Source organism: Rhinolophus hipposideros (assembly GCF_964194185.1).
Source record: "Rhinolophus hipposideros genome assembly, chromosome: 5".
NCBI classification, from domain to species: domain Eukaryota; kingdom Metazoa; phylum Chordata; class Mammalia; order Chiroptera; family Rhinolophidae; genus Rhinolophus; species Rhinolophus hipposideros.
Window position 1 is genome coordinate 90,675,551 of NC_138051.1, and position 25,779 is coordinate 90,701,329.

Below are 25,779 nucleotides of genomic sequence, written 5' to 3' on the forward strand. Positions count from 1 at the left end.
TCCTGTTTGCACACAGTGGGACAACAACTCAGCAGCTGATGGAGCAAAAGGCATGGATGGCTTTAGATGGGATCCTTTGTGGGTTCCCAAGATCACCCTCAGGTGTCGTGATTGGCTACCTTATGCTACGTTCTTTGGTCAATGCAAGTCCCAAGGTCAGCTCAGATTCAGAGTGGCGAAGTAAACTCTGCCTCTTGTCGGGAGGAGGGCCCAGCCAGCACGCAAAGGGGCTTAACCACAGAGATGGGGCATTGTGGCCCTCATTACAAACAACCTACCCGCACAGCCTATGAATGGGAGTGTTCCTTTTCCGGTGAAGTGGGTCTCTGAATAAAGAAGGTTTAGGGTCCGAACGGCTGTGCTCTTAATTCAGTGAGCTCAGTGGGAGAGATTTACGACAGCTACCATAAAAATATTGAGCCTTATACGTGCACACAGGGTATGGAAACCTCCGCACAGCAACGTTCCAGGCGTTGGTGAGGAGTCTAGTCCCCGCGCCCCACGCCCAGGCAGCCCGGAGTCGCAAGGCAGGCAGACGACGCGTGCTTAGTGCAAAACGAGAGACGGAATCTATGGTCATAAGTGCTGAGAGGAGGGAACGGTCACAGGAATGGGCTGATCACAGCGTGTCATAGAGGAGGGGACCCGGTCTCATCCTGAGGAAGGGCCAGCGCCCACACACAGGGTGCAGTGAAGGTACCTCCCAGAGAGGAGTTATCATGCACGTGGGGAAAGGGCGTGATGTGTTTAGGTAACTGGCTCATCAGGAGAGAAGTTAGGAGAAGAACCTAAGAGTGTGGGAGCCAGACGGTAGCCAAACTTGAATACTGAGTAAAGAGTTTGGCCTTGAGCTTGTACACTTAGGTGTGAGGCTTAGCTGCCTGGACTAGATGAGACCAGATGAGAAGAGGGCTGACAGAGAAAGACCCTGAACAAGTAAAGGGACTTGGTGATTGAATGCATCAGAGCAAAGACAGGGAAGAAAAAAAATCAATGATGACTGCAAGAATAAATCTGAGAAAATCATGGTATCACTGACAGAAATAGAAAGAGAGCTGACTTGGGGACAAGGATAATGAGTTTCACCTTAAATATGATGAACGGAAGGTGACAACAAGCAACTCGAAACATGTTCAGTCATTTATTAACTGTGTGACTTTGGGAACATTATTTAACCTCTCTAAGCTCAGTTTTCTTATCTGTAAAATAGGAATAATAATAGTGTACAACTCATTAGGTTACTGTGAGATTGAATGAAATAATGGTGGTACCTGGCACTCATTAAAGGACTAAAAAAAAAAATGACAGATACTTTTGCCATCATCATTATCCAGTTTATCATTTGACAAATAGCCCAATAACTCCTTTTTGTCACATGAACTCATGACTATCTGATAAACCTCTTATCAGGTCTCTCCTTTTTTTCTCTCAATACAACAGATAATTTAAAACATTCTATTCTAATGGCAGTCCTTATAAATTTTCCACAGCATTTGGGTCTGGGCAATTTATAACCTGGAGAAGGCTCCAATTCTACGACAAATTTATCACTGCAAACCATTAAAACTAGTAAGTCAGCTGACCCATCTGGATTAGATGTGTACATTTGATGGCTATGGTTTTTCCTAAGAAGCATAACCCAGTGGGTTTAAATGGAGCTTCTTTACATTGAAAAAATTGAAAGAAAAATATTGTACATGATTTAATAATAATTTGTAATGTTAAGGGTTTCCTTTGAGATGAAAGGTTTCTGTCTTGCTTTGCTTGTTTTGGATATATAAAAAAAATGAGATTAAATAGTATAAGATTCGATAGTAATAATATAGCCATAGATGGGGAAACTGAGAGAAGGTAAATCTGAGAAGTTAACACTGTAATTATCAGCAATACTGGAGCGATAAACACAAATGCTTATCATGCACACAGTAGGTGCTTAATAAAATTTGTTAAATAATGCTGAATTAAATTGATGAAACCAAATTATTTGCTTTTTCTTTTCTTCTTCACTTCCTGCCATTAGATCACATATACTATTAGTTACAATTTTCTTTGAAGAGTAATTAGACAAAAGGTATGGAAACAGAGAATCAAGATATTTAGAGCTAGACGCCCTTTAGAAAAGGAGACTGAAGTCCAAGGAGGTTAACAGACTTGCCTAAGTCCGTTCCCCCTTAATGTGGGATCCGGGCCTGAACACCGACCAAACACTCCCATGCATACCCCACTACCCCACCATGGAGATGGAAGAGCTACGGAAAAGCTCAAGCCAGTCAATTTCTGATTTGTTTGGAGATCTAACATGAGGTTGAGATGAGTAGATGGAGAAATGTGGACTTTAATTATTTAAGCCATAAAGTTTCCCATTATGATGTTTAAACAGTTCATGACAGTCTAAAATACGATATTTTTTGCCATTAACACAGTCACATTTTCCAGTATTGCAGGGTGAGCTTTTAAAATATTTTTATCAAAAGATTTTATGACCAAATTGTCAGAAATCAGGGAGAAAAATATACAATTCAGCTAGTGTTTTCATATATCCACAGCCTTGGGTCTATGAAAAGGGTTACAGCCATAGATTCTCTAGCTCTATTTTTGACTGTGAAAATTTATATGCTGTCCAGATCTTTATTCTATTGAAACTGAACTGAAAAAGGCCCTTAAATAAAAATCATTCTTTCGAAATCTGTAAACTGTAGTAGATCTGACTGATAAAGAGATTCAAAACCCCTTTCAAGGGTGCACATGGAAAAAGGCATAAAAGTGAGAGGCAAAGGTTCCCCGTGCATGATGGGTCTGCTTATTTGTGTTCCCAATCTGGAGTCAGACTGTCTGGGTCAATGCCAAATTCTATCAGGTAATGGGATCTTAGCCAAGTTACTCAGCCACCCTGTGCCTCAGTTTCCTCATCTATAAAATGGGGGAGATAACAGTAGCCACTTCAAAGGGTTGTTGTGTGGATCACACGAGTTGAGACAAGCAAGCATTTAGAACAGGGCCTGGCATGCAGCAAGCACTCGATAGGTGTTAGCTATTCTGATCATTTCTTCATATGTACTTCATCACCAGCTCCATCGTCTCCCCTTCTCCACTCTGTCCATGTTGCTGTCTCTCCCTGAATGTCTTTCTTTCCAAGGATTCTTCAAACTCTAATTCAGTTCTTAAGTTCCTGGGTTGCCCTGGCTAGAATTCAACCCTCTTACCTCTTTGTTCTTCCCTAGCAGGTACCGTTTTCTACCTTATGTTACGGTCATTTTGTGAGACGGCCGCTGCCTGATTTGTTCTTGTAGCCCTAAAAGTACCCTTCTCAGTGCCTGGCATGTGACACTCACTCAGTCACTATCTGTGGGATAAACCAATAGCGAGTTGCCTTCCATTGCCTTATCAACCAACAGCTGTTATCATGGTTCTTATTAAGGAAGAAAGGCTGGTCTTAGCATGCCCAGACTATAAAGTGGAGGCAAACATCATGACTGCCTTTCGGAATCAAGCATAATTTATGAAACGCAAAGCTAATTTAATTTCATGAAAACTAAGGGACTGTATAGAACAAAATCAGCACAGAATAAAACCTCAGATTTAAAATAAACCCGATTTGGTCATTACCGCCTCACCCCCATCCCCACCCCCCGGTATGGCTGTCATCTCTCAGTTATCTACAGTGAGCAGCGTGAACCTTTCAAGATTAATACCCAGTTGGCTATTCTAGCAGTCAGAAACCTTTTATGTTCTCCTGCTTCTTTCTTTAGGACAGTCTAGACACCTTCATAAAAACAATGAACAGTGAGTGCTGACTATAGGCTAGGCATGGTGTTTTCCTATGTATTCACTCATTTAATCCTCTAAACAACTCTATGCTATAGATTCTCTTAATATCCGTAGTTTACAGGTAAGGAAACTGAGGCACAGAGAAGTAACTTTCCCGAAATCTACTAGCTAGCTCAACTCATCTTATTTCAATCCATCTTCCCACATGTATTGTCCTATATGGGGGTGCAGTGAAGGTCAGTGTGGAATATCTGGGATACTCAACTGCTAGTGGGAAAAAGAGGGCTCAGGTGCAGGTCTGCTGTCTGGCAGCATGGGAAGGGCCAAGTATATGAATTGCCATGAATTTCTGGGGTCAATGTTGCTCAGGCTGGATTCAAACTGGCTCCCAAATCCTCGGGGATCCAGGCTGGTGGGCAATGGTAATATGGAGGACCCAGGGTGTTCCAGAATACACATTCATTTTAGGGCGAGAGCCAGACAGGAGCTTGGGAGGAGGCAGAGTGCTAGCATTCAATACAGGAAGCTAGAAAGGGGAGTCAGAGTTTGGGACAAGCCTTTGTGGTAATCAGGAAGATGCAGGAAGCTGGACATGCTGAGGTGGACACACGGTAGGGATGAGGACAAGGTGAGCTTGGGAAGATGACCCCTGGGACCAATCCAGATACAGGTGATTCTTGCCACGTTTTAATCCATTTTCCACACTATAATAAGTGACATCAGGTAAACCACAGATCTGATCATGTCACTTCCCTACTGACATTTCAATGGCTTCCCATTGTCCTCAGGATGAAGTTCAAACTTCTCAACAATTTACAATACCCTTCATTATCTGGCCCCTGCCTACCTCCCCAGTCTCGTCATCCTGTATTTATGCTTCTGGCCCCACCCACCCACCCAGACAAAGGGAAACAAGTGTATTCGATAGCAGAGTAGCTAGTATACTGATCAACTCTCAGTTACCCAAAGTGCCACGCCCTCCTGCTGATCTCCAGGCAGGCACCCTTTGTCTGGAACACACTCCCCCTCTCTTTGACTGGTTATTTCCATCCTGCAGGTCTCATGCTGGCTAGCACTTTCCCAGTGCCCTCTCCCCAGCCTGTATTAAACATCCTTCCTCTATATCCTCACAGTGCTCTGTGGTCACCTTGCAGGATTAACCATCTTGGAGTCTTCCTACCTACCTCCCCAACTAGACTATAAGCTCCTACAGGGCAGGGCAGTGTCTGTCTTGTTTACTTTCATATATTCCCAATGTCTGCAATGCAGTAGATGTTAACAAATATTTGTTTCTAAAACAAAGCAAGACCTAAGGCTGAGGGTAGAAGTGCATAGGGCAGCGCCACCTCCTACAGCAACAGGGGTCAAACAGATGACAGGAATGCAAGTGGCATATACAATCAGTCGTCCAGGGAGGATTTGCAAACATGACCACGTATCTAGAGAAGGTCTACATTTTGGGCACTGATTGGAAAACTACACAATCTGTGTCCAAAGCAGTCACAAGAATATAGGTGCCTACTGGGCACCCAGGTCACTTCGGGTATCGGGAGCTTCACCTAGGAGACATGAGAGTCTGACTCTAGGGTTTTTATCTCGTGGGGAGAGAAAGGAAGAAAGACAGAGAATGCAAGGATTCAGAAAGGTTACACTACTACCTCTTTAGAAGTGACACGAGCCAACTGATTACAGTACAGGGTAAAACAAAGAGCGACATAACAAGAACTGGGGACCCTGTGGTATAATGTCAGAGTGTCACAAAGGGGAAACCATCAAGGCTATCTCGTTTTTCATTCACAAAAACGCATCTAGTTCACATGCTATGGATCAGGCTTGGGGAGAAAAAATACAGATTAATCTAAGGCTACTTATTTTGTGATAGCTTAAAGCAAACAACTTTTAGCAACACTGTAAAGCAAACTAGTAAAATAAACAGAAATGAAGTCCAAGGACCTTAAACATGAAAATTGGGGGTGGGGGGAAGAAGAACTGCACAAAGCAAAACAGACAAAATACAAGGCTAACCAAACAAAAGCTAAATCCAATAAAGAGGCATTGCCGTTTGCCCTGGAGGGCTGCCAAGGAGAGTGAATTTCAGCAAAGAATGCTTCTGCCACCAGTTCGGAAAACTTCAATTCCAGAAAGGCTGAAGGAAGGCTCCAGCCACTGCTGATACAGGGAACATAGAACAGAGAGGCAGATCAGATGCTATTTCAGACTCTGTAGACAAACACTATCACCTTCCCCCAGCAAGACACTCACAGTCAGGCAGCTCACTCCTTCTAGCACATACAGCCAGTTGCAAGACATAAGCCCGGGTCACAGATGAGAAATTTGCAGCAGCCTTCCCTTCTCGATTTGCAGATGAAAAGACCACTGCACCTACCTCCAGGTCACCATCCTAGGATCTAAAGGGTTGAGATGAACGGAGTCCATGCAGCCCAAGTAAAACAAAGCATGGGCAATTACCTGTGAACGTGGATGAGAGGACAGGGTCCTGGGCTTTGGTGCTGGACTCGCCTCCTGGGTCAGGGCTCAGCTCTCCACTCAGTTTCGGCCTGGCGTAGCCATAGTGGTAAGCGCAGCAATTCTAGGAGTAATAACCATCCCCACCACAGCAGTCCCCCTGTGCCAGCAGTCCCCCTGTGCCAGGCATTTACCCTGTGCCAGGCACAGGGCGAGGCCCTTTGCATGAATTATCCTCGAGACCCCTCCCCCACAAACAAACCATCATTACCTTCATTTTATAGCTGCTCACTCCACAGATAAGGAAACCAAGGCAAGTGGAGCCCCTTTTCAAAGGGGCCAATAAGCAAAGGATCTGGGATTCAGACACAGACAGGGTTATTCTAGAACAACTCTCTTAACCAACAGACCTGGCCAGAAGCCCAGGAAAAGAAGGCAGATCATCAACAAGCATTTATTATTTGTTGGCATAGTATGTACTATGAACTATGCTAAGTGAAACTGGGGTAAGATGGTTTCTTCTTAAAAAATAATAAGGAAGACTAACTAGAATTCCTTTTACTTATACTCTAAAAATAATTCTTGAACTTTATTAGCCTTTAAAGAAAAAAGGACCCCTACTTTATAATATCTACCATATCTATCCGGCAAATAGGTTGCTCAAAAGAAAACAAAAGGAGAGTTGATAATATATAGCTCAGGGGAGTTTTTGGGTTGGCGTTATCCAAAATGCAGACTTAGCTCCAAATGCTGGCAGACCTAAGAATCGAAGTTCCTTAAAATTTCCTTAGCGTAGGATTGCTTTTTCCTCAAACTCTATATTGCTCTCTTTATTGAAATTTCTGTACATTAATATGTGATTTTCCTTTTTTTTTTACATGACCTATTTTCCAATGGGACTGAGAGGGTAAAAAAAAAATCACACATGCATATTTAAAGCCACAAAAATATCTATATTCTCCCTATTTTTTTCATAATTTTTAGTTTTCTATTTCAGATAAAAGCGATTTAAAAAAAAACTCGTGTGCATGATTAATTGTAATGATGAGAGAATGCTAGGCAGTTGCTTAAGAAACGAGAACAACAAAGGAATAAACTACTGCAGGCATCGCCAGGGCTGGAACGACACTGCTCTGTGTACTTGATTGCCATGGCAGCCGGCAATGGGAAGATGAATGTTTCATAGTCACTCCGCTCTGCAGTGCACGTCTATAAATCAAACTTGCATAAAGAGCACAAGATTTCTGCTGTGGGCTGTACTCAGAGCTGGTTTATTTTCCTGTTACTGTATAATTATGGAAAAGAAGCACAAAACAATGAGGTCACTTTCAGTGGGGAACAAACTCAGAAATTGCTAACACACCTGCGGCACAGGACGCCATTCACCTAGCAAGGAACGAGAAGTAGGCCCTCGTCTGCTCTGGCTGAAGACTGCACGTTACGTGCCTGCTGTGTTCACCTCCCTTGGTTCTGCTCTGAAATGTGTGTAGGAACACCTTCAACGATTGCCTTGGATTCAGTCGAGGTTTCTATTCTGATAATTGGGCAGAACTGACACGCCACGAACATATGAAAGTTGACTAGAGGCTGAACAAGAATGCACTTGTTTTTGTTTACAACTAAAATGGCTCATCATGGAGAAGTTAGGATGGAGAAATAATGCACTGGCACTGAACTGGGAATCAGGAGACCTGAGTGTGAATCCAGGTCTGTGTAACCGTGGGGAAGCCATGAAGCTCACCGAGCCTCCATTTTCTGACAGAAATGAGAGAGATAGTGTAGGTGACCACTAGACTCCGCCACCATCTGACTCCATGATTCTGTAATCTCTAAATCTCAGAGATCTGAATCTATCAGGCAGACCAAACCAAAGATGTGCTATTCCTAGGTACACCTTACACTGTTACACTTTCAAATCCCAGACTGCTAAAGCACCTAATTAATAGTGTTTTATGATTTTGCCATCTACTGTAGCGTTCTGAGTATGCTGTGGAAAATTTAATAAAGCAGAGTTTTAAAAAGTTTTTAAAAATGTTTTTACAGATAATTCCACACTAGTTTTATAATATTATAAAAATATTTAAATTTAAATAATTGTCCCGTTAGTAGATAAGGGTCACCTATCAATGCCAAGCAAGAAGCATCGCACTTCTGGGAGTCTGCAGCTCTCGAAGATGTGCATGCCGTGGCTCTCCGAGAGCTCATCTTTGGAGCAGTATTACTCAATAAAGGCTTGTGGAACAAATAAGTGGATAAACAAACTCTGAGCGCTACCTTTGCCCCACCTTTCAGCAATCTTGTCTTCCCTTCCTCAATCTCAAATGTTTAGGCAGATTCAGACCAACACACAAATATCCCCAGGATAGACGGTCACATGCCTGAGAACCAGATGTAAGTAACTAAGTGAGTATCTCTTTTGTGAGTCTGAGTTTTTACAAAATCCTCGTGGAACTTTACAACCTAGAAAGATCTTCTTCGTGAAGCATGAGGCATTCTGAGACCCAAAGAGGACCTCCTGTCCTAAGGTGCTGGCTACATCTGGAGGTACAGCGCGGGCTCAGAAATAACTGAGTCACAGCCTCTGTCTCAAACAAGGGAATGGAGGGTAAACAACAAAAAGAGCATGCATTATCTCGGTTAGTGCTCATACCAACTCCGGAGAAAAGATGTTATTATCCCCGTTTTACAAGTTGGGGAAACTGAGCTATAAAGAATGTATATATGTGACTAAGGGGAGGTGATGAAATGTGTAAGGACAGTCAAAACTTGCTCTCCCCGACTCCCATCTAGGCCTCTATGTGCTTCTGACCGCCTCTCAGAACACATTCAAGCAATAGACTATTACTCTATTGGCCTTCCTGGGTGCTACAAACACAGGGTTCAAAAAGGTTAAAGGAACAAATCTAGCCCCTAAAAAACATGTTATTACTAAAAAATTAGCAGTGATGACACAAATCATTGTTTCTTAAATCTAAAAACAGCAGCCAAATAGAACCAGGAATACCACTCTAGCACACCTTACCACCCGCATCTCCATTCCCCAGAGAGCAGTCTAAAGGCCATTTCCGGGATGGAGCCAGATGTTACACAAGATGCAATTTCCAAAATGTGAATACTATGGGAGCCAATGACAGCTTTACATGAGTTTACTAGAAACGTATTTTGCTGTCCACCAAAGAGATTTGGTTTGGTTCTTAAGTTTAGAAGATGCAATAATTTGGGCATTTTATTTTTGGTACTAATTTTTCAAAAAACGAATAAGATGATATTTATCAGGAAAGGCTCCAGGTTAACAATCTCTTCTTCTAATTAGTTTCTTATTAGAGTTTTTAGCACCACCAACTGGTTAAAGAGATCTACTACAAACTTGCTTGGCTCAATCTGCTTTGTTCATTAAGAGAGGATCATACATTTATTTCACATTTAACTTACAGCAAAGTAATTTATTTCAGTCACTAAATAAAATTAGAAATGACTTTCCTTGTCAGTCAAATAAATAATAATCCACTTTGGCTTTTTCACATAAGAAGGCATACTTTGGTGAGTAAGTCATTAGAGAAAACTAAATCTATCCAGTAAAGCTAATTTGATTTATTCTAGCAAAAGCCAAAACTAAGAACCATGATGAAAATTAGAACCTAAGAGAGAGCGCAAACTAAATGGTATTGAATACTATGCCAGCCTACAGTGTCTATATAAGACATGAATTTAATTGTAAATAAAAATGAGGAGGTAATTTCATATGTTAAAAAAATTTGAGCTTTTTCCACCAAGACTTCTGATTCAAAGATGGATTCTGCCATCGACATGTGGATAGATGCTGCCATTTATCCTTCCTTCCTGTTTAATTGAACCATAGCTAGTAACGGATAGCAGTATACAGACAGCACAACTGGGCCCTTGAGGTTCAAATCTGATCGCTACACAATAAGCCAATCTATGAGAATAAGTATTTCCGAAGAAGTTCGTCCAATTTTTTTCCCCAAAACAACCAATTTGTGGATACAAGTTGTCTATGAAAAGTTCATCCAGCCACTTGTTGTCACGACAAATTTGTAACCAGCAGAATGAATGGCACCACACTATAACAAATTTGGTCACAGCAGAAACTTATCTGCTAGACAGTGAACAAAAGAAAAAGAAAAAAGGTTTTATCTGGTTAATTGAATTTGACTCTGATGGCAGGGTTCTGTTAAACGTTTTCTCATAGAGTTTAAAACTACTATAATAATTTTATGATGATAGCCATTTAAATGTCTATACAAATGTGTGGTCTAATCTACAATTGAAAACCAGTAAAGAAGACAATTTGCCATAGGCCCAGAAAAAATTAAGGACCAGCAGCTGCTCTACCCAATTTAACACATAATTTGAACATGCAAATTTTGATCAACTTCATTGTATTCTTTTGCTCATTTATTTATTCATTCACTCATTCACTCGTGTATTCATTGAATACTCTCTCTCCAGCAAACACAGTTAAATTTCTGCAAAAAGGGAACTAGAGTGAGACTCTTCTACTGCCCTCTCTCCCCCTTGGATGAGAGCCTCACGACGCCACCTCTGAGGCAGGGATGATTTCTATTTGAAATCATGAAAGGATTACCGGGAACCTTAACAATAAGAAGACGGGTTAAGAGAGGCATTTTGTAACTTGTATTTTTCTTTCTAAATATGTTCTTTAACATGAACCCTGAATGATACTTAACCTAAGTGCGTGTACACATTTTAACTGTAACTTCAGTCTACTCTCCCATTGTGATTAGGCAGTGGTATTCTGAAATGAAAAGATACAATTTTAAGGTGTAACAAAAACACTTGACCATGACAAGCACCAGCGCCATGACTGACATCAGATAAAGAAACAGATTATTTGTCAATTTCCTGTGCCTTTTCTTCTTTAACCAAAAGACATATAACTAAGAAGCCAGTCCAGTCTGGCTTGGAATTAGCAGTAAAGGACCTCAGCTTCATCTGTAGAATGGGTATGAATACCAGTTGACGTGTAGGGTCACTGCATGGATGCAGGCAATACTAGCAGGTGTGAGTGGATGGGAACTGTCAGCACTGGCACGGGGATGACACAATGCCAGGAAAGCTGGGGAGGTAAGCACCAAGGACAGGGTCCCCAGGTACAGTGCTGAGTGTCGTGAGAAGCTGACAAGAATGAACACTGAGAAAAAGGACAGGGGGCTACCTGGAGGGAACTGGTCGGGGGAGCAGCTTTCTAGGCTGGAGGGAATTGGAGTAGACCTGCAGGCAGGGGATGGGAGTTACAGACAGGGGAGGGAATGGATGATGGAGAAAGGTCTTAGATCAGAAGAAGGGCAGGGGATGAGATCAGAACAAAGGAGAGAAATTAGAAAGAAAAAAAAGACCCAAATTCCTTAGGAAAAGAATGGAAGGATAATGGAGAACTCAGGAGGTGAAGAGGAGGAAGTAATGGAACCCAGGCAGAGACGTGATCCTGTCCATGATGCAGAAGGCACGGCCACTTCCAACACACAGCAGTGGGAATGGCTCGGCACAACCATGACAGTGAGTCGCTCTCATCCTGTGTGACAAGGCTAAGGAACAGGCTTGGGGTATGACACCGAGAAGGAATCTGAGGCTCATCAGAGAGTGCAAGCAACGGGTACAGGATGGGAAGGTGACAGTATACGTGCCAACTCTTTGCCATCCCAGAAATAGGGAATCGAAGACAGACGAGTTAAAATTCTCCTGGAGGGCAACAGAGTATGACATGACTTGAGTGACAGGTCTAACAGACCTTGGCACTAAAAGGAAAGCATTCCGGAATTACATGGGACTGGGGCTGGGGAACCGCGTACAGAAGATGGACTCGGGCAGTCCAAAAGCTTCAGTCAGGCAGGCACAACAGTTTCTGCCGGAGCTGAGACCGAAGTTCTGTTCTGGGAGGATCAGGCAGTCGGAAGACCAAGGCTGGCCGCAGGGGACCTAAGGAACAGGATGCAGGAAGGTAAGATGGGTACAGACTCACAGCGGTCAGACATTACACCTGATGAGAGAGAAGGGGACACTGACTGTGCTCTGTGTGTTTGGGCAGGGGGCAGAAGCACGCAGGAAGAGGCACGTGGTAAGCTCACTCCAGGTCTCAGACTGGCACGGAACAGGCCCAGGTTCCAGAGCACAGTCGGCTCGGGCCCCGCAGAGCAGGACTGCAGGCTGGTCCGAGCCGAGGTAGGGCGCCTGGACAGAGGCTCAGCCTGAGGCCTGGGTTATAAGTGGAGATGAGGAGGGGAACGAGGTATAAACATACTGGGGGCTGAGTCACAGTCAAGGAGAAGACAGTGAGGGTGCAGAAGATACAGCCAGGGGAGTAAGAAGGATGATGAGGTCCAACATGAGTCTGGCAGCCATGTTTAGCCACCAGTAACCAGTTCTGGGCTTGTATAATTCCAAGCCCCGTGGATGGGAGAGGGGTAGATGTGAGTGGTCAGCAGGAGAGAGGGGACGGAAAGGGACAGGTTATTAGTATCGGTGCCTGTCCTGCCTCTTCTGGTGACAGGCAGAGACGCGAGGGAAAGAGCAGGAACCAACAGGCGCCACACGAAGTCTGTGGTGCATTTAATTACTATTTCACCCTGATTTTCTCCAGCAGCAGGTTGCAACCGAGGAGGGAAGACAAGCAGATAATGTGGGCAAGCTGGAAATGACAAAACACAACACCGAACTCGCAGCAACTGATTAAAAGCGTTTCCGAGTGAATCAGAGTATAACCCTGCCTTATGAAGAGATAATCACGAATTTAGTTTAGCACTTGACCCAATTAAAATTATAAAACCCCATTTGTTGATTTTAAATATTTTGCTTTCCCAGTTTATTTGGCAAAATACTTGGCTATTGTGATAGACTTCCAAAGGCAACGCATACAACGCATGGGTTCCTATCAAAGCAAACTGACCTGGAATGCCCGCTACAGTTTCCTGTGATAAAATGCTGTATCAGCTTTCTTTTGTACATTTTTGTAAACAGTTCCTTTTGTTTATATTGCAGGTAACCAAATGAAATGTCAAGCATAACAGGCCAAACCAAAGCAATTCATATGAAAGGGAAAAGCTATATAATGACACAACTGGTTTACTAGGAACATTTCTGGGCAGAGAGAACGTGCCTTCTTCCTCAGGTTGATGCCAGACACTGTGGTGATAAAAGGCATGGTTTCTACCCTCGGGACATTTATATTGTTAAAGAATTGAGAAGGGAACAGAACAGTGACAGAGCACAAGCCCGGAAGCCAGGCTGCCTGAGTATGGATCTTGGTTCCATTCCTCAGCAGTTGGTGACCCTGGGCCAGTCCCTTGAATTCGCCAAACTTTCCCCTCATCTGCAAAATGGGAATAGAGCCTAATCCTCGGGGTTCCTGTGAGGATCCATTCAGCACAATGTCTGGTACATACTACTCACTAAATGTTAGTTGCCAATGTTACTGTGGTTACCATTATAAGATGCACTGATGTGGCAAGTGCTACAGGAGTTCTAAGGAAGAAGAAATTTTTGTGGGCTGCAGTGATCAGGGAAGACTGCACAGAAGACAGAGTTCAGCTAAGTTCGCTAAGGAATGGATACCATTTAGACATCTAGCTGAGAGAGTCAGAGGAGATAGAGGACCATGAACCTGGTATGAGCACAAATGCTAGAAGAGAAATGAGACAGGATCAGGATATAGCAAGTACATCAGAATGGTGGAGTAGAATTTTGGATTTGGGAAATGCTGGGAGATGTGCTAAAAAGGCACGTCAGGTCTCTCTGTGTGTGCAGGGGCTTTGTATGACAGGCTAAGGAATCTAGACATTATCTGGTAGGCAATGAAAAGCTATTAAAGTCAAAAAGTGATGCTAGTTTACTCTCATTATCCAAAATTTAGCTAGAGGGTAGCCAATGATTTTCAAACTATGGATGACCCAGAGATCATATTAAACACATTTGAGTCAGTACATTTGAGTGAGGTCTGAGATTAAGCTTTCCTAGCAAGCTCTCTAATGTTGATACTGCTGGTCTTTGGAGCACTCTTTGCATGACAAGAATATATCTATTCAAAGCAGCCTGATGGAGGAGAATGACTGCACAGGAGGTGGGTAACAAGATGGCTGGACATGAGGTAACAAACTCAGAGGTTCATAGATAAAAACACAGTACTGGAAATGTGCTTCTGATTTTAGGCTATATATGAGGAAGACAATCGAAACTTGAAAGTGCAGTTCTTAATTCTAAGCCTATTTTTCTCCTGACATCTTAAAACAATGCTCATTTACATATCGCATATAAAATATAATTTTCTTTTATTAAGAACAAGTTTTCTTACTTTATAAACACAACACACAATATTATCAAAAATTTCACCCAGAAGTTAGCTATTTACTACAAAAGAAAAACATTAAGAAATGCATTCCTTTTTCTATAAAGGAAAATGGCATGAATACATTCATGATATGCAGCCATTAATAACTTTCAAGGATGAGTGAAAGGGTTAGCAACATTTGGTCAAAAGAAAGAAACCATGGCAGCAGTTTCTTATGTGACAGTTGGATTAAAAGAAAAACAGCCCTCGTGCTATTACAGCAAGAACAGTGTATTCAACCATATATGTAGATGAGAAATTGGATACGTTGGCCACCACACTTGTTATAGTGACATCTCAAAAACTAAACCCTGGGTTGGGTAGCTGTCAAACCCAGTAATTTCCTCTCGAGAGCAGTCTTTGTCACACTGACAGACCACATCTGTATTCATGCTGGGGTGGATTCTGAATAATATCTGTGATACACAGAGAAAATAAAGGCGACTGCCAGTCCTCTCTCCATGATAGATAAACCCATCAGTGAGTTTCAGAGCTAGAAGAAGCCTGCCAGGTCATATCACACAATACCTTCATTTCTGTGATGAGGAGAGTGCAGGCCACAGAGGTTCGGTGATTTGTGGGAAGTCAGGTAAGCGGCAGGGCTGGGACTGGAACTCAAGTCTCCTGATTCCCAGCCCTGGCGCTGACTATATTACCCAACCCTAATATGGCACCAGTGTGGCATTGGGAGAGGCAAACAAAATGCATAACAAAAAGTCTGCTCACTACATAAGCCATTCATTTACATAAAATGTAGGCATCTATTCAACGTGTACAAAACTGTGCTGTGGGGAGCGTGACGATGAATAGCTTAGTGTGACTGCTCATGTCGAGCTCACGTTCTAATACTGGGAATAATGTATGTACAGCAATAACTATGTATAAACATAAACAAGAAAGATATTTATGACAGATTAGGAGTTTAAAGCAGAAGGTGGAGACTACTTCCTTTTGGGGGGTTGGAAGATGGTAGGTAGGGTGTAGAGTAAGGTTAGATTTCAAGATAAATATCTTAACAGCTGGGCCTTGAAGGATAAATAGAATTTGTATCTGGAGCGGTTTAACATGAGAGGACTACAAAATCTGGACAACTTACATGTGAAAGAGATTAAATATTCCTTCCAGTTAAATAATATATCCTTGATAACATGAACTAAATTAGTTTAACTGAAGAAAGTCTCTGTAATAAAGTCAATACTCTCCTGTACTTCTTTTCTGGTGCATTTCTGAGCTTCAATTCCTGTGTCACCACTATAAAGTTTATGCTGGTAACGGACTATCCTCAAATGCAAGGATATAATTTTTGTCCATGGAGCAAAATCGATTAAGAATACTCTGAAAAACAGGCATTTTCTTAAAATGATTAGACTATGATTATTTCTATAGCTGGATTTTTAAAGTACAAAAATATATGGAATATTTTATTCCATATATTACATGTGAAAGTCCCCAGAGGAAATGTGAGGTCACTTGTAAAGCTTACACACATCCATACTCCCCACAGCGATCACATACAAAAGGTTAATCAGAAAAGGGGATCTCTGATCATAAAATTTTGAAACAAAAAATTGACATGAAAACTAAAGCATGACAACTGCAGAGGAGATACAAAAATTTGTGAAATAAGAGCTGGAAACTCAAGATGTCTCCTTCTTTGGCCGTTACACTCACACACCAGGCGTGCACATCTATGTATGGTTACAAAGAATTGAGATAGGATTTCTAGTCTTTTTTTATACTTTTCTATACACAGCAGCATGTAGATACTTACAGATCAATAACCATATGCACCCAAGTAGACACTCACTATAATAACTGTGATCTTGTTGAGGTCACATGACTACATTTATAAGAGAATCCTTCTGATGCCCAAAATAATGACTGGGAAATTCTCTTCATAGAGATTGTCCAAGAAAATGGTATGTAACAAGTTGGCTGCTGGTAGAAAGGAATTACAGGAAGCTAAAGAACACAATGAAAAATAATACTGTAAAAGAGATGCAAATGATTTGCAAAAACAACTGTTATCTTAAGTCACTTTCCTATAGGACCCTCGGCTCTGTAAGACGCTCTTCCATTCAGCTTAACAGAAGAGTCTGTTACTTCATTTTACCCAAGCTCATAACGACCTTTCCCTCTATAATGGCTGTGATGTAGGCATATATGATTTTTCTGCCAAAAGAATACCCATTACGCCCTTTAAAAAATGCATTCCTAAGCCCCTACCCCCATCGACACTCTGACACTGAAAACTTTTAGTCAACAAGTCATGATGCTCTTACTGTCAACCAATTTTTAATACCTCAAAAAAGAGAATCAGATGTTCTGTATTTCTTGATATTCCCTATGCAATGTGAAGAATGGGATTCTAACACCAGAAATATAAGATATAACTTTAAACAGCGCCTATTGTGACTGGAGAGCATTTTGATGTCCCCAAATGCTGCCTCAGTATTTCCACATTACATTAATATCTGACAACCCGCCTGTGCACTCAGAACATTGCACACTGGGTCAGGGAGACGGCTTTCTGTACATCTACATTTCATTTCATGTCTGGGAAACAGAAGAAGCTTCCCAGAGCTTTTTGCCAGCAGACAGGTGGTGCAAATGTGCAGATCTCAGTGCTTACGACGAGATGGAGAAGGCTCCTAGGCATAGGGAAGTAAACACATCCACGCAGAGAAAAACACCAGCCAGAGACACTACAGGGTGCTGATGACGGGCAAAGTCAAGGAAGAACATTAAGCCAGCTTCCTGATGATGGCAGAAGCTAAATCATGAGCTGAAAATGCCCCCAAAATAAAGCAAAGAGAGGCCATTAGAGATTAATTCATGAAAATCACATGGAGAAAGACAAAAATGGAAAGCAAAGCCACATGTGGTTATAAAGCTCTTGACTACATTTTAATGTATTCTTTCCTAGTTTATAAGAAGTAAATAAAAACCATGAAGAAAACTTTAAGTTAGAATTTTACCGTCACTGGGCATTTAGAGTGACAATGGACCAACACTTATTTATTAAGTGACTACAATGCATAAAGCAATAGGCTGGAGACAGTGGAAGTTGTAGATAAGCTCATAAATTCAAAGAGTTTGTAGTATTTTATGGAGATACTCCTAAAGACTGTACTTTTGTTTATCAAGTAAGTGACTGAAAAGAATCCACAACCGTAAGTATTGTCAAACTTTAGAGCTAGGAGACAAGGCTGTTCGATGTGAAGAAAAAAGGCTATATCGAGCAGGACCATGAAAGATAGGACTAAGGTAGACAGCTATGGAGTAGAGGAAGGCATTGCCAGCAAGGGAAACAGAATGACGTTTAAATACCCATCACACATTCAAAGGAACAAACACTATGCCAAGGGAAACACAGGAATTTGGGACTAATGAAAGATGAGTGTGGAAAGCTAACCAGATGTTGGAGAGCCAGGTTAAACAGTCTTAACTTTACCTGTTAGAGTCATTGAAGATTTTTTGAAAGTTTTCTTTTGTTGTTTTTTTTTTAAAGATAGCATTACAAAGTTTTCAGTAAGTTACAGTCACATTAAAAAGGAAAGATTTTTTGTTTGTTTGCCTTAATCTTTTGTGCAAGAAAGAGCGTTATTATCTCACATTAACTCCATTGCATAAACAGTATTTTCAGTTATCATACCTCTTGAACTTTTGCAATTTGCAGTGGGTAGAGAAAAGTTAGTTTAGTTACACAAATACACTCAGTTATTTTAGAACACATTATACAAATCGTGAGTATCAGCTCTAAGTGGAAAGCAAAGTTATAAATTTTAAATACTGAAAGGAATCTCAAATTTTGAAATACAAATAGTAAAAAGATTTTACGATACCTTTAGAAATAATATAAACTAGTACCAATTTTTTTTTTTACACAAGATAATTATCGCTTGGTTTAGGAAAGTAATTTGTTCCTCAAAACCCTTCCCTCAGTAGAAAACTTACTTTCCTTAATTTATATGAAAAAAAGCTATAATTAGCAGCCCCCAAAAAATTATCCATTAAAAATAAAATCTCAGAAATCATTGTTTCCCCCAATAAAGCAAACACCTCCATAAAACAAGAGTTGGAAGCAGATATAAAAAGGCTAAGAGGAGATATTAGAAAATAACAACATACAGAAAAATAACAAAAGGAAATGAAACATCAGCAGATAGCGCTCAAGGAAGAAATGTAAGAGAAAAATAAAACTATAATAGGGGGAAAAAAAGCTATATTGGATATAGCGCAAAGGAGAACAGGTATTACTGAAAAGACACTAAGAAACATGGTGAGCAAAGCAAGCAAATGAAATATAAACCAACAAAAACTTTAAAAGGACTCTCAACATAAGCATAATCAACACTCTCAAAGAAAAAGAAAGTGACTCAATTATGTTAATGTTCACTCCAGTAAGTATTTTTATTCAAGGACAATGGCCCAGATGAACATTTTTGAATATGACAGACACCAGGATTCTTAGATCCCTCCTAGAGGATCAACTTCAGCAAGGCAGAAACTATGGCACAAGGCCTGGAGGTGAGCTTTGAATCCATTTAACTGTAGAACAAAGACTAAAACCTAAGAGATTATGATCGTAAAATAGAATGTGAATGTTATCAGCTCTGACAACACATATATACGATTTAAAAACCACATTGCTTTTATTTACGATAAAATCACTAAAGTAAACACCACTAGTAGTTAGGCAACAATTCACAAACCTTATAAAAATATCTCATTTAGTTCTTGGAACACCCTCAGATTTAATGAATGACACACTAGTGTTTCTATCAAGTTATAAAATGAAATGATTCATTGATGCCTTAGGCTCCAAGTCTGTCTTTTTGAATTGTTTTGTTTGGTTGGTTGGTTTTATTGTTATGGTTGGCTGGTTTGGCATGTAAAATGAAAGTGTAATAAGGGCAAGTACTTCTGAAAGAGACTACTCTGATGCTTTAGAAGTTTCTTTGGGAAGAATCTGGCAGTCAATGAATGGAAGATTATGAAAACTTCTTCAATCATTAAAACCACAGATAACTCTGGTCTAATCAGAAGGCTCCCTTTCTAGGTGCCCTCTTTTAGTGATCTTCAGATACCAGCATTCTTCAGGGTAACTGTGGACCTGGGTAATGGACTCCATTCACCCTGGTCAATTATGTCAAAGGTTACGCTAATCAAGCTTCTCAAAAAGGGAGCCTCTAACTTTAGAAACATTACATAATTCGGCATCACTAACAGCCTCAGCAGCTGAGTTTCTTCTTATTCTTGAAAATTCTTTGCACCACGAAAACAGAGAGATGTGTGGAAGTTAAACACCTCTGTTTCTTCGGACTACTTCAATTTACAGTTAGAGAAAATATTCTTCTCTCTTTTGGTTCCACAATTTCATTTAATACTTATTATGCATCATTTATTCTGATTTACGGATTGTGGTGCAATAATAATAATAATACAAATTTCACTTTAAACAGAGCATGTTCAATGAACTAAAATGCCTTGTTTTGTATACTGCAGTGGTATATATTTATGTATAGGTTATATACACATGTGCTACTATATTAATATGTTGTGTACATTATAAAGCATAATACAGAAATTCTCAAAATTAAAGATACGGATATTTTATTTGTTAATAGCAAATGACTTTTTGCTGTCACTAGAAATTATTAATCATATTTATCAGGAACATGATTTAATATGTTTCATTATTTCTGAACATCTCATCTTAATCCTTTGTGACTGAACAATTTGTTTTTATACTTGGTTTTAATGGCTGTCAGAGATATGTCATGAGGATACGTAGATAAGAATGGAACAAGGGAATCATGGCACCAAGTCCCTCGGGTTTTAATTCCATCTCTGATAAGGAAAAGGTTTAGGGTGGGGTTTTTTTAATTATTATTTTGTTATTGCTAACTGACATTCCGCTAGTAAATGTCCATCCCTCCTGATATTAGTTGCTCTTCAAAACTTATTAAAGCTATTACATTTTTCTATCTTTAAAAAGTAAAGATAAAAACTAAAAATCACTGAAACTTTGCAAGTTCTTTTTTTTTACCAGATTATGACGTTCCATTTTCAACTTATTGAACATGCAGATATGAAGGGTTTTAGGTGACACATATCATTTTAAAAAAAACAACAAAAAACACATTTCCAAACCCCCATTTTTCAAAATGCTCTCCCAGTAGCACAGGTTTCTCTTGAGCAGTGACTTTCTCACTCATTGTTAAAACATTGCTTCTATATTTAAGTGTGTTTTCAAAAATTTCTATGAAACCACTCCTATTGAAACCACTTCACACATAAAGGTCAGCAAATTTTGACACTTGTCTTTTTGTAAAAGGAAAGTGAAGTAACAATTCTTTGTTCTTTTGTTAAACACAACCCCTGGGTGGTATAAATACACTGCCGTTCATTACTCACCTCATCAAAAAGTGAGTACAAAGATGCTACTATATTTTAAAGAACTGGTTGTGCCAGTTCTAAGTAATACTGTCCTATGGCACTTGGTCTACACGTGGCTTTAACGCCTTTGCTCTCCTTCTATCATGTGCTCAATAACTTGCTTGTGATGCAGCTAAAGAATTTCATATGTGTCACTGTTAGTAACAGTGAGTGCGAATCCTTACTTCAAATAACCTGCCTGATCATTTCTAGTGGGTAAGGCTGACTACTGGTCAGATTTCATGAAACTACTTTTATCCCAAATGGGTAACTCCCAGAAGTCCCCCCTAAATCCATTCTCTCCTTCTTCCTCAATATCAGAAACTCAGAGAGCATGTGACTGCCTAGAGCAAAGATGACATTTTCCATCCCTGTCCCCACCTTGCAGCGACACATGTCCTTGGAACTGAGTTTGGGTCACTGAGACGTAAGTAGAAATAACAGAGCCTCAAAAGGAGGAGCGCATCCTCTGTTCCTTTTCCTATCCAGCTGGAATTCAAGTCTGAGGGCTGAAGTTGAAGCAAGCCTTGAAGCAAGAGGGAGAAGCCAGGTGCTGAGGCAGCCCAAACAAGAAAGGAGGAATCCACATGTGACTGCGCTGCCATCAGCTCAGCCTGGCACTGCCCATGTTTATGTGAGAGAGAAGCACACTGCTATCTTCCTTGAGCTTCGTTATTTTGGGGTTTCTGGCTCTCGCTGCAATACCGAACCCTAACTAACACATCAGGTGACAGGGTTGATGAAGAGCTCACACTAGCAGTCAGAGAAGAGGCAGCTCCACCATCTTATCATGTCAACATGTGCTGGCTCAGTTTTCATTCCACCTTCAACCTGCAGTTTTCTAACACAAACTGCTTTTAAGCCATGTGGCCACTTAGCCAGGAATAGTTCATAAAGATGATATAATACAGTCTTAAAGCTACTGTATCAGGCATGTGTGTGCTGCAGCCTATGTGTATCAGTAACTTTGAAAACAAATGAACGAGGGGGCCACCATTAAGCAATGCCATCTCTTCTCTCCAGACAACTCAAGAACTATGTTTAACCTGCATCTCATGATCACGGGAGAACACCAGTATCCATGTTCAATAGTGAAGCTTCATTCCTTTTTTTCAGTTAATAAATATAATAAAAATACAAAGACCTTCTACTTCCTTCCTGTTCCTCTCCCACCCTACCGACAAATGTTTTTATGCACCTCCTTCGTGTGCAAGCACCCCACTAACAAGGATAAGTGTGCATTAATAGCTAACTGTAAATTTCTCTCCCAGATCATGAAAATATGCTGAGATGAAAATGTTCATTCATGGAAAGGAACATCAGCGTAAAGAAGTGTTGTCCCCGAAACTTAAAACTTGTAAAAAGAAATGTAAATCAGGGGGTGGGTGTATGTGAAGGTTTTGGTGCTTACCTGAAAACTTCGAGAATAATCCTTTCTGGTAACTTGGGAGCCACCTGCTTAAATGCTTTTTGGAAATCTTCCAAAGTTAAATATCCACGATCTAATTGAAAATAAAATATAAAACATTCGCTTACTTCTATTAACCCTACGAATTGTTAATTTAGCCATAAAATGTGCATACTTTAATATATATTATTAGGAGAGGAGCAGTAATTTATAGTTGATTTTACACATAAGGTAATCTCAGATTCTCATTGGAAGAATTTAAGAATCTAGTAATACTCTCCTTCAGTGCAGTACCAGGTAATCTCAAAGGCCACTTCTGGTCCTATCATTTGCTGATGCTCTGAGTCCCAGGAACAGGACTACAAAGACATACACCATGCAACAACAGCATAAGGCTTCCAGTCTTTATAAATTGCCAAAATGGTTTATTCTTCAAAATTCGCTTTCTTTTCTTGCTTGGTATTAGAATTACAATATAGCAATATTTAGAGGGAAACTATAACAGCAACCAAGATACTGACCCTGGACTCCACAAGTATTTTTGTCCTGTGTGTGATCTGTGGGATGCAGAGGGTCTGAAGCCCCTCAATCCCAGCCACACCCAGTGTGGGTCCAAGCAGGAGTTGAAGGAGAAGCCACACGTCTCCTACATGTCCGTAGGTGGCTCATGACCTATACCGCACATGGCCAGCTCTTTCGCTGTCCCCATTATAATCTTAAGTACGACTGTATAACTGTAAATATTATTTCATCCATGGCAAATGTCAAGAACTGAAGATCATGATGGGAAAAGCGTTCGCACCAACATCTAAGGTAATAGCTAATGAGTAGAGTAAAATAAATTTCCAAGGACATTTATAGGATTTACTGAGTATATGTTCCCATTCACAGTTAATGCCTTAACAGCAATTTCTAATATCAAAACATTTTAAAGAGACTTACAGTGCCTGTCAAAAGCTGTGAAGATGTGTCTTACTTCGTTCCGATATAGTTGAGCTTCCCTCTTTTTCCTTATAACATTTAAAAACTCCTCAAGTAATATACCTAAAAGTTGGGGGGAAAAATTGTCTTCCTCTTTAAGAAAAAACAAAACATAAATATAAAGTGATACCTATCATGAACAAATTTTGCCTTAATTTTGGTGAACAACTATGTATTCCTTAAGATCTATACCGAAAAGACATTTTGCTAAATGCTTAGTAGGCCTGACACTATCAGGCGATAGCCAAACGCAATAGACTGTTGTAGTTCACTGGTGTTTCCAGGGGATAAAGGAATGGTGACCTCAAAAAAAGTGTAACACTCCGCCCTACAACAGATCTAACAGACGGGCCCAAAACTACATACTAAACAAGGTCTCATAATTTTTCTTTCCTTCTGCCTCTTTGATCCCCTTTTTTCCTAGCCAGATGTCATTACCGCGGGGTTTTTTTCCAACTGGGAGATCAGGGCGAAGAAGCAGTTTTTCAAAAGTCAATACCAATTGCGCACCACAGATAAAGGTGGAGAGAATGTTCCATAAACAATAGAGCTGGCACCGTCCCCAGCCTTGGGTACACCCCATGACTGTTCTGCAGCCTCGGGCTCTGCTTCCTGTGATTCTCATAATAAAAGAGCCCAGCATGATCATATGAGATTGGATACTGTGCTTACAAAGTCTATCAAAATGAATTCTAATGTGATCTTTGTAGGAGATTTAAAGAGCGGAGACAAGAATTTAAACATTTTAGTGACCTGACCCCTAAATATACAAAAAGAGCAGTTCATTTTTGTAACTCAGGAGTTCCTTTAAAAATCTGTATCACTGTCTTAAAAATAGCCCCAATAGATACAATAATAACCACGTGCTAATTTCTAAAAACTCATACCCTTTTCCTTTTGGTGAGGTGATACTGAGCTGCATACTTTTCCTAAAATAGTTCCAATGGTTGGGGGTAAAAACCAGGAGACAGTTTTCGTAATTTTCCACATTTTTCTTATTTGTAGTTAAAGATTTAGAAACTAAAAAAATCAATCTATCTTGGTATTTAAATGATTCATACAACTGTTTAGGACTCACTGTGTGCCAGTCACTGTGTCAAACTCTGGAAACAGAGGGGAAAAGAGAACACACAGGATTTCAGTCCCATGAGACTTACTGGTCTAGTGGTGGAAACAGTGCTCATACAGGGTTAATTACAATTGAGCAAATATGCAATATAAATCGTGGCATGTACAATGAGGGGAAAAATGGGAGGTTCTAAGTCACAGGAATCCTTCTGCAGAGAGGGCTCTGGTGAACGAGAGTTCTCAGAGGAGTTAATAATTAAGCTAAGAACTAAGTGATAAGAAGATACCACCTGGTAAAGGATGGAAAGAAGAGCATTCCAGGCAGAGGAAACAGCTGATGCCAAAACCATGGGGTGGGAAAAGGCCACTGTGGGTGCATGTAGTGAGCAAGACAGCGATACAAGGCAGGGCTGGTGGGGGGCAGGGTTCAGCACGCACAGGCCTGTGTGCCACAGGAAGTAATTTGGCTTTCATTTATAAGTTACAACAGGAAGTCAATAAAAGGTTTGAATTCGGAAGCGACATGATCTGATTTAGATTTCTTAAAAGATCTTTCTGGCTGTTGCCTCGAAAAAGGACTGGGAGAAAGCAAAATGTAAAAAGGGAGACCCGTGGGGAGCCTATTGGCAGATGTGGTGGCTAGGGTCCTGGCAGTGAGAATAGAGGAGGGGAAGGTTTCCAGAAGTTTCGGAACACATGAAGGGCTAGATGAGGCAGGTGAGAAAGAAGATGTCAAGAATAACCCCTGCGTTCTGACTTGAGTACCCAGTGGTTTGAGGAGTCATTTTAAAGAGATGAGAAAGGCTAGGGAAAGAACAGGAGTTGGGAGTGAGATGAGAGTTGTGATTTGGACTTAAATGTTCGATGCTTTGGAGACAACCAAGAGCAAAAGTCAAGTAAGCAACTGGATATATTCTAGGCAACAAGACCTACCTCCCAGCACCTACCACAGTGCTTGGCATGTGCTCAATAAATATGCATTGCATAGAACTAGTGTATGTAACATTTTCCCCCATAGTAGTTAGAGTGTGTATTGGTGCAGCTCCAGTCTCAGCTCACCACCGTTGGGACTGGAGAACATATTTAAAACTGCTAGCTGAGCTTCAAACTGAAGTCATCAGGCCATGTTCCCACAGAATCCAACCCCTAACTTTAGTTCATGAACACCAAAGCTAATCAATTAAATAGCATCTAGATTAGTTGAAATTCTTAAATATGTTCAATGACCAAAGCATATCTTATAAGGCCCTTCAAATCTAGCCCCAGCCGACCTTTCTAGCCTCCC

At 40.7% G+C, this 25,779-nt stretch overlaps 1 protein-coding gene across 17 annotated transcripts in view; it reads right to left on the minus strand.

Moving 5' to 3' along the window:
* The window catches only part of EFCAB11 (EF-hand calcium binding domain 11), a 127,523-nt gene that overhangs the window by 85,778 nt on the left and 15,966 nt on the right, over positions 1-25,779 (minus strand). For 7 of the 17 annotated variants that reach the window (XM_081047514.1, XM_081047513.1, XM_081047506.1 and 4 more), the window contains exons 4-5: positions 23,388-23,519; positions 22,449-22,539 (exon numbers count right to left, since the gene is read on the minus strand). In XM_081047514.1, the coding sequence (XP_080903640.1) occupies positions 22,449-22,539; positions 23,388-23,519 (223 nt within the window). Of the gene's footprint in view, positions 1-10,644; positions 12,193-18,986; positions 21,564-22,448; positions 22,540-23,387; positions 23,520-25,779 lie in introns of those variants that run through there. The other 10 variants (XR_013993291.1, XM_081047516.1, XM_081047511.1 and 7 more) reach the window with 5 other exon arrangements.